At 48.0% G+C, this 9,930-nt stretch overlaps 1 protein-coding gene across 1 annotated transcript; it reads left to right on the forward strand.

Annotated features, from left to right (window-relative positions):
* Positions 1-1,234: 1,234 nt before the first annotated feature.
* LOC100440655 (serine protease 44) lies at positions 1,235-5,305 on the forward strand. Its single transcript, XM_054552184.2, has 5 exons — positions 1,235-1,587; positions 1,940-2,096; positions 2,445-2,710; positions 3,497-3,660; positions 4,227-5,305. The coding sequence occupies exons 1-5, from the start codon at positions 1,323-1,325 to the stop codon at positions 4,461-4,463; spliced, it is 1,089 nt and encodes a 362-aa protein (XP_054408159.1). The 5' UTR covers positions 1,235-1,322; the 3' UTR covers positions 4,464-5,305.
* The last annotated feature ends 4,625 nt before the right edge of the window (positions 5,306-9,930 follow it).

A 9,930-nucleotide genomic window follows, 5' to 3' on the forward strand; every position in this document is an offset into this window, starting at 1 on the left:
TGAAGATAGCTTTGCTTGAATGAGCTCAATTACAATGCGAATGCTGTGGCTTACTGCGTTAATTGTGGAACGGTCACCACAGCTGCTGTGTCCTGAGGACATGGTCTATTTATCCTGCCTTAATGTTGAACATCTTTTCATGTGGGTGTTGATTTTCTTTTTTCTTTTCTTTTTTTTTTTTTTTAGAAGAAATACGGACTTTAATGAAGAGTTTTCCCTTTGGTATAAGTGAGACCCGTGGAAACATCCAAACAACAGCAAAAGGAGGCCAAGATGAAAACGGTCAACTCTCCCTTATCCACAAGGCCAAAAGAGGGGGGCCGGCTTGCTGTGGTGTGGCCACCCCGGGCCTAGGCTGGGCCAGGCCTGTAGAAGGTACTCAGGAACTGCAGGTTTTGCGTTTTCCCTCCATGAAACTGACAGGCATTCGGGCTGACTTCGGCCTCTCAGTCTCGCGGTAAGAGACCCAAGTTTTTCTAGTCCTAGATGGAAATAAATTTCATCTGCCTCAGGTCTCTGGTATAAAAGGTGCAATCCCAGTTACCTCACAGGCCTGGGCGAGGAAAATGCCAAGAGCTGTAAAAGGGCTTGGAAAAGTAAAAAAGGTGATGTATAAATGTAATAATTGATTATCATTTTGTGCTCAAGAATAAGCCATGGAACACAAAATAGGAAAGTAAGTCTACAGCCCTAAAATATATGCATATAAAACTTTAAAAGAATGCAGTTCCAACTCTATAGATGGTATTTGGGGATTGTCTACTGCTTTAGAGTCTCAATGCCCCTTTTCTCACGTGGGTGTTGATTTCCCAAAAGGTAGCAGTGTCGTCTCTAATGTGGGTGTTGATTTTCAAAAAGGTAGCAGTATTGTCTCTAACGCAGTGGTTAGTAATGTTAAGTGCAACATGCATGTTAAAGAGTTTTAATTTTTATTGCAAACAAGTAAGGGAAGGTGACTCTAAAGCCCTGGCTGGAGGAAGCTCTGCCGTAGAGTAGTGGTCGCATCTTTGTGTGAACAAAGGGCTAGACAGCTGCCACTCTGAGGCGAGGGCCCTAGGCCAGGAGACGCTGAGTGCCTGGGTGGCGCCCGATGAGGTGGAGGGCCCTGAGTCCACCGAGAGCTGCGAAGAGAGAGAGGACTCATCTGAGTCAGGACTGCACGGCGCGGCCCCGCCCAGGCCCCGCCCCTCGGACGGCCCTGTGGCCCCGCCCCGCCCCCTCGTCCCTCGAGGGCGCTCCAAGTTCCCGCCAGAACCCATGGCAGGCGTGGAAACCGCTGCGAGGCGGCACCACGACGTAGGCTGAGGTCGCCGGCAGTATCCATGGCGTCCCAGGGCGGCAGCTCCCTGGAGCTCCTGGCCTGGTTCTTGCTTCTGCAGCCATGGCTCGAAGAGGCCCAGGCAGGCAGGGTGGGTGCGCAGGGAGGCGTAGCACTGCTCTTCCCCTCCGCTCTCCCCTCAGGGCCAGGTGGCCAGGACGCCGGAGCGAGCGGATGGGAGCCGCCACCTGTAGGGGCTCCAGGATCCCCAGCGGCCCGCCAGTCCAGGGGGAACGCAGTGCTCCCCGCGTCGGTGTTACTTCCCTCAGGTGAGTCTGATTCTTACCAGGCTCTGGCAATCCCACACACACTATCTTCAACATGGACCAAAGGGACAGACAGTAGCATTAAACGTCAGGTGACGCTTCCGGGCCATGCTCAGCCGCAGAGAACTGGCCTGGTTTGAAGGGGAAGGGACCTGCCCTAGAGGAGGAGGGGCTCAGGGGACACGATCTGTCCAGGGGCGGGGCGGCTCCCTGAGACCTGGGAGGACACAGCCATTTTCCGAAGAGCCTCAGGAAATGCAGGCCTTGCTTTGAGGGTTCTGAGGCGCATTTGGCTCTGGTGAAGGTGCTGCAGCAGTGTTACTCTTAGTTCCTTCCTTTCATTGACCTGCCCCAGCCTGTGGCCAGCGGACTTCAAGGATAATTGGAGGACTGCCGGCCCCAGACAGGAAGTGGCCCTGGCAGGTGAGCCTGCAGACCAGCAACAGACACATCTGCGGAGGCTCCCTTATCGCCAGGCGCTGGGTGCTCACTGCCGCTCACTGCTTCTCTGGGTGAGTGTTTGGGGCTCAGAGCTTGGGCCCTGATCAGGCTGTGGGACCTGGAGCCAGTCTGTCCCCCTCCCTGAACTTCCTCTTCCTCATCTGTAAAAGAGGGTGACAGCCCCATAGTTTTTATCCAGTCTGGGTGAGACCTGACGATTTGCATTTCTAACAAGTTTCTGGGTGCTGCTGCTGCCACGGCTGATCTGGGGACCACCGGCTAAAGTGGTCAGGGGTCCTGGAGGGATGTGGCTTGGAGAGAGGGAGGTAGCTGCTGGCTGGCATAGGAAGATGGCACCAGGCGGGAAGCACCTGGAAGGTGTGGAAACAGAGTGTAGACCCTGGAGGATCTTCCTGCAGCCATCTGGAATACACAGTGAAGCTAGGAGACACAAATGTGCATCATTGCTCCAAAACGGCACTTGTGGTCCCAGTTCGTGACATCGTTATCCACCGATATTTTACGTCTCCTGGAATAATTGAAAATGACATTGCCCTTGCTCTGCTTGACTTCCCTGTGAATTACTCCACGCACATCCAGCCTGTGTGCCTCCCTGAACAGGCTTTCATGGTGCAAGCTGGTATGAAGTGCTGGGTGACCGGATGGGGCAACGTAAATGAAACAGGTGAGACTATGAAGCAAGACTACAGCAGCCCCAGACCAGGGAAGATGTTGCTTGGTGCCCTGAGGTTGATCTACAAGCTAAAGGGAGGGACAGGGGGGCAGATTTTTTTAGTAAGTCAGGGAGGAGGGTGCAGTAGATGCTGCCAGGGAATAATTTTAACAACTGGTCTATGAAATTATTTTGGTTTGTCAGGACCTGGGGGTTTGGGTGCCAGGCATGGTGGGTTCTCTCTAGGGTGGATTTTACCTCTGGGGGTGATGAGCTGGCTGTCTGCCCTTTTAAGCTGTCCCTCCCTGGAAGTACCTGCCTTGGTAGATAGGGAGCTTCCTGTGTGTGAGAAGAGGCCAGAGACCTTTCAGAGAGGTGTAGGGCCTCCTATCCTTGGGGAAAGGCTGGATTTGGTACCTTTGGGGCATTACCTGTCTGACAGTCTGTGATCCTGCTCTAGAAAGTATAGATGCTTTACTGATGTACAGGATACTGTGTCACTATTAGTACTACTATTCAGAGTGACAGATGCTTGGTTTTGGTTTCTCAGAGTGGTAACGCCTTGCCTTCCCTTTCCTGTCTGTTCTTATTTCTCCTGTTTTGGTTTGGATCTTATGTCCTTATCTCCCCATGTCAACATTGGGCCTCATATCTTCCTTTGTCAAATGGGACAATATCCAATGCCTAAGAAGGTGTCTGTGTGTGAACACATGGTATTGAGACCCAGAGTGGGTATGGGGTTCTCCTGTCCTGTCCCACTTATACACACCCACTCAGTTGTAAATTGTCTCTCTGTAGATTCATCAGAAAATATAGTAACTGAGCTTCAGGAGGCTGAGCTAAGCATTATGCTTCATGAGAAATGTAATGAGGTGCTCAAGGAAAAGATAAGAATGAGGAGTGAAATGGTCAAGAAAGGGACCATCTGTGGCTATAATGACCAAGGGAAGGATGCCTGTCAGGTCAGTTCATGGGCCTCTTGCTGCCTTAGCATTGCAGTTGTCTCCTCAAAGCTTCCTCATCCCCAGCCAGTAGGACCTGGGTTATCTCCTAGCACCTCCGTTTACCCTTATTCATGGTAATGGGACGTGAGGACAAGCCACCAAGGCTTTCCTGGGCAGCCTACCTGATCCTTCAAAAGAGAGCAGCTGACACAGCCTGGAGTGGGAGGAGGGGTGAATCAGGCAGGTCCCACCAACAATACATGCTCCATGTTTTGAGCCCCTTCTGTGTGACAGGCAGTGTACTCAGGTAAGCACTTGACTCATTATTGTCTCAGAGTAGGCATGATTTCATTAGGTATATTCCGTTTTTTGGAACACGCCTTTTTAGTAGGTACATGATTTTGGTTTATTGGAAATTGTCAATTCTCAGATCTCATATTGACAGATACCTAAGGCTAGGAGGGTCTTAGGGGTTCCTGGGGAAGCCCGCTGAGTGCCTAGCTCTGCAGCGCATTGCAGTGCAATTAGCCTGCTCTCATGTGGATCCTATTTCTTTCCTACAGTGACTGTCTTTCTTTTTCCAGGGAGATTCTGGGGGGCCCCTGGTCTGTGAATTAAATGGCACATGGGTCCAGGTGGGGATTGTGAGCTGGGGCGTTGGCTGCGGTCGCAAAGGATACCCTGGAGTTTACACAGAAGTTAATTTCTACAAGAAATGGATTATTGATCACCTGAGACAAGCTTCCTGTTTGAATTCAGCAGACTTCGTCGTCCTAGTCTTGTGTCTGGTGATGCCCCTGGGCATCCTGGTGACCCCGTGATCAGACCCCATTCCACTCTTCTGCTGTTTCTGAGTCTCACACTTAGGTGTCTCCTCTGACCAACTTCCCACTCCTTCTCAATGCCCTTTCTGCAAATCCCAGTTGGAATCAACGGGCCCTCTGGAGATCCGTACAATAGAGCATGGCAGGGAGACTGGGGCCTGGAAAGTGCCCCTGCCTGGTGCTCTGGTCACTTGCCTCAGCCATGCCTGCACCAGGGCTGTGCTCTGGCTGGTGGGAAGGAGAGTGTGAACCGATTCCAGCTAGAGGGCCAGCTGCCCTGCCAGGTGGGCCACAGTGACTCATCAATATCTGGAGGAACATCTATCAAAGAAGAGACATCATCAACGGTGAAGCAAGTGTTAGACGTGGTTCTGGTTTCAGGGCTCCCACCTGAGACTTTGTGAAACCAGCCAGCTGGGTGATTGCTCAGAGAGAGTGAAGGAGGCATTACCAGGTCCCTGCAGACGTGTGAGACCTGGGACTTCCACTCTGGCTCAGTTGTCTGGGGCTGGGAGAAGTTCCCCTGCAGCCCAGTGTGGATCCATCTGTGAGTGGATAGCCTCTGCCACACCAGCTCTCTTGGGGCAACCCATTCTTGCACCTCTTTCCTCAGTGCCCTAGTGGCCACTTTCAGGGACACTACAAATTGTATTGAGTCTGTTATGGGGTGTGGAGTTTTCGGAAATCAACTAAATAAATATTTGGAGAGTCTCCTGTGTTTCTGAAGCTCTGCTCACTGGGGTGTGAGGTTGTATATAACATACTCTGTAAAGAATTGGCTTCCCATTTATTAGGAAGATATTCATGGTTTTTATTAAACTCTGGCAGAGCCAGGGATGAGGAGCTTGTCTGCCCTCATTTAAGTCTGACAGGTGGCTTTTCCCAGTGGGTCCTGCTGCCTGTTTTTTTTTTTTTTTTTTTTTTTTTTTTGCCATCAGCATCTCTGTAGCTGGGAGTGTGGTATTTGAGTTTAACAAACCCTGCATCAGGAGTGGGGCATCAAGAGGGACAGAGACTGGAGTGTGGCACACTCAGACACCTTCCCGCTTCTCCTTGCTGCCCTATAACAAGTGTGCCTTGAGGAGACAAAATGGACTATGGGCTGGTCCTTGAGCCCAAAGAGCTGAGTACCCACAGGGAGGAGGGTGGGAAGGAAGAGCTCATTCTCTCTTTGTACGTGTATGTGTGTGTGTGTTTGTGTGTGCATGCAGGAGAGAGGGGGGGAGAGAGAGAGAGAGGAGAGAGGGGGAGGGGGAAAGCGGGAGAGAGAGAGAGAGAGAGAGAAGGGGGAGGGGAGAGAGAGAGAGAAAACCTGCTGCCTGAGGGAGCTGGGGCTTAGTGAGTGAAAACACTCTGCTTTTCAAACTCTACATGGTTACAGCTAAACCCTGCAAGTCTTAGGTCATGACCTACAGAAATGCCCATGAAGAAGAGTTGGATGTCCAAGACTTGCCACATATTTCTGTTACTTGCAGCTTTCTTTCAGAACAGACTGACTGACCTTTTTCCATGTTCCATCTGCGGGGAATGCCAGTATGGCTTCCCATTTCCTTCTTTCTTCTTCCTCATCAGTTCAGCCCCAATATAAACATTCCTCCTTTCCACAAACCACTCCTGTGGACTCTGCTGGGCTGTGTAATGTAATGTGCCTTCTTCTGGGCTCCCTGGACTCTGCAGTCTCTGTGCCTGTTAATTTCTCTGTTTCCACTGGTTGACATTTTGTTCCTCATGGCCATGGGACTCTGTCTAATCTTTCCTTATCGTCCATCCTCCAGTTCCAGGCATGGAACAGAGCAGGAGTTTAGGAACTATTTGGTGAGTGAGTGAGTGAATGAATAGATAATTAGGTGCTCATATATCCTCTATTGCCTTACTTTTTTCTGTCTCTGACCTTTCACCACATTGCTTTGTCCTCCTTTTGCTTTCCAGGTTGCCTTCATGGAGGGGGAAAAAACACAACTGGGTAGGCAAGGGTTACAGCCTCTGCAGTGGGGAAAGTCCCAGGCTCCAGGAAGTTTATGGTTCTGGATGGGGTACCCTTTGGTCTGCCAATATTAGAGCATGTTTCTTGCTATAGGAGAATAGAAATTCCATTCAAGCATCTTGGCTACTGAGGAATAGCCTCTGGTTACCAGAAAAGATGGGCATGACCCCCCAGGGAACAAAACATCAAGTGCCAAGTAAACGTTAGTCGATTTTACTCTTTCCAACAAAACTTTTGAATTATCTTTTATGAATGAGGCACTGGCCTTCATCCACAGATAAGATGTAGATGGCAGTTGGGGGATAGAGGTGGTCATTAGGAGGACTCCTAGGTAAGGAGCTTGGTGGCTGGGTAGAACCTGAAAGAGATAGATGACACAGGGAGAGGAGTTGTTGACTGGCAGGCAATCAGTTTTACTAAAAATGCCAGACTTGAACAAAAAGGAAATAAAAACAAACAACAAAATTCCCTATGGGTTTCTAGTCATAAGGGGCAAGTGACATAGGGCGCAATAAGCATTTTTAGTGGTCTTGAAATACCATTTGCCGGCTAGGCACGGTGGCTCATGCCTGTAATCCCAGCACTTTGGGAGGCCGAGGTGGGTGGATCACCTGAGGTCAGGAGTTTGAGACCAACCTGGCCAACATGGTGAAACCCCGTCTCTACTAAAAATACAAAAAAATTAGCCAGGCATGGTGGCAGGTGCCTGTAATTCCAGCTACTTGGGAGGCTGAGGCATGAGAATCGCTTGAACCTGGGAGGCAGAGGTTGTAGTGAGCCGAGACCGCTCCATTGCACTCCAGCCTGGGCCACAAGAACAAAATTCCATCCCCCCCCAAAAACAACAACAACAACAACAACAAAAAGAAATACTGTTTGCAACCAAAAGAAACCAGGGCTTCTTGGAGAAATGGCTTGAAAAATTTACAGGTATGAAACAGGAAATGTATAAAATAAGCCTGAAATTTCTTGTCATACCAGATAGCAAGGAAGCTATCATGTCAACAGGACTCAGAACCAATCAGAAGAGGCACCCTGTGTTCTGACATGTGATGCTCCTGCTAGATCCCATTGCAGAGAAATCAGAGCCATCCCTCAGCTTCTGAAGATACTGATTCACAGCTGCACCCCTCACAAAATGAGCACTCAGCCACAGGGAACTGATTCCCTCAAGATTAAGTCTCTTCACAGGGGTATCCCATAGCAAATAATTGCTATGCAGAGATATGAAGGCCCAGTCTTCTTCCCTCAATTTGGGACAACTTGGAAAGGCCTCTTGTAGGATCAGCTGAGATGTCAGTTGCAACTGCCTTCTGTGAGCAGCTTCTCCTATGAGCACTCCTCAACAAACCATTGGACAGAATTCTCTCTCAGAGCCTATGTTCAGGGAACCCAATCTGAGTCACTCTGCCTGGCAAAAGATGTCTTTGTGTGTTTCAGGATTCTATTGCTGTGCAACAATCACCCCAAACTCAGTGGCCTAAAACAACACATTGTATTATGGTCAATTCTCATTATTCAAGCATTCGTACCTGCAAATTCACCTACTTGCTGAAATTTATTTTAACCCCCAAATCAGTACTCGGAGTGATTTGTGGACATGCACAGGGCAGTGGAAAAATTTGAGTTTTCTGATGCCTAAGTTCCTAGCTGAGGCTGTACAATGTGCTATTTTGTCTGCTTTCATCTCTCTTACTGTAAACAAGTATCTTTTTTGTCATCTCTTAACTGTCACTTTTAAAAAAACATTTTTGTGCTTGTTGTTGGTGATTTTGCTGTTTAAAAGGGCCCTAGGGCCAGGTGCGGTGGCTCACGCCTGTAATCCCAGCACTTTGAGAAGCCAAGGCGGGCAGATCATAAGGTCAGGAGTTCGAGACCAGCCTGCCCAACATGGTGAAACCCGGTCTCTACTAAAAATACAAAAATTAGCTGGGCATGGTGGCGCATGCTTGTAATCCTAGCTACTCAGGAGGCTGAGGCAGGAGAATTGCTTGAACCTGGGAGGCGGAGGTTACAGTGAGCTGTGATCATGCCACTACACTCCAGCCTGGGCGATGGAGCAAGACTCCATCTCAAAATAAATAAATAAATAAAAGGACCCCAAGAGTACTGCTGAAATGCTGGTTAATGCTCCTAAGTGCAATAAGGCTGTGATGTGCCTTTCGGAGGAAAAATAGGTGTGTTAGATAAGCTTTGCTTAGGCATGCATAGTTCTGTTGCCTGGGAGTTCAACCAGTCAAGAGTGTACTAAAGGAGTTGTCTTTAAAGGAACGTACATAAAACAAGGTTATATGTTGACTGGTTGATGAGTCTATTTTGACTAGAGGCTCGCAGGAATCTAACTCTACATTTCCTCTAGGAGCAATGGTTCAGTATTCACTCATTCAGTCCTCATGATGACTTTATAAAACATAACTTCTGTGAATAACGAGATTCAATTGTATTTCTCATAATTTTGTAGAATAGTTGGCAGTTCTGCTGGTCTAGTCTGAACTAATTCCTGTAGTTACACTTCAAGCATGGTGGGGATGTCCCAAGATGCGCTCAAATGGTGAGTGGTTATATGGGAATATAGGTAGGGGTGCCCTAACTTTTCCTCCAAAGGCCTTTCATCCTCCTGTAGATTAGATCAGGTGGACTCAGGACAGTGCTCCAAGTGGGTGAAAGCAGAAATTGCCAGGCCTCTTTATGCCTAGATTCAGAAGTTGTAAAACTGAATTTCTACCACATTCTGTTGGTCAGAGCATGTCACAAGGCCAGTTCAGTTTAAATGAGGATGGAGAACTAAATTTCATTTCTTGATGGGAGAATATGCAAAATATTGTGTCCATATTTTCTAATCTACCACAGTAAGCATAACAATTACAATGCATAAAAACTCATAAAATATGTTAAAATCCAAAATCTTCATAAAACTTTTCGACCTCAAAAAGAGAAATGATACCATTAGATTACTATTTTTCAGCCTTCAGTGAATTAGTAGATCCAGGCAAAAATAATCGACAGCTGATAACATCAGAAAATGAGCCCATCCAGACATTGTGTGTCTCCAAGTGAAAGAATGTAACACCTACTATGTTGACAAAGGGATTGAACCTGAGACTAGCTGCTGATTTACAGGAAATACAGAAGACAGAAGAACATGTTGAACCACACCATGAAGGCAATTAACAAAGTCCAGACTGTGGGAGACTCTACAGGTCAGGCAGCCCAGATTCTTCAACAGATGAACTGTAAGGCAATACAGGGGAAAATTACAAGTGAAGAGTGTCTCTAAAGACATATCAAATATGAAACAGTCATAGCAAGACAAAAGTGTAGTGTTCAGGAAAACACATTTGGGTGATAAAATTATAAAGAAACACAAGGAAAGAATTACATAAAAGTCAGATTAATGGGTTATATTTGAGAGACAGAGGCAATTGTGTTATGGAAGGCACAAGGAAGGGCTTCAAGCATGACTGGCATAGCTCTATTTCT

The sequence above is a fragment of the Pongo abelii genome, chromosome 2 (genome assembly GCF_028885655.2).
Source record: "Pongo abelii isolate AG06213 chromosome 2, NHGRI_mPonAbe1-v2.0_pri, whole genome shotgun sequence".
Lineage (NCBI taxonomy): Eukaryota > Metazoa > Chordata > Mammalia > Primates > Hominidae > Pongo > Pongo abelii.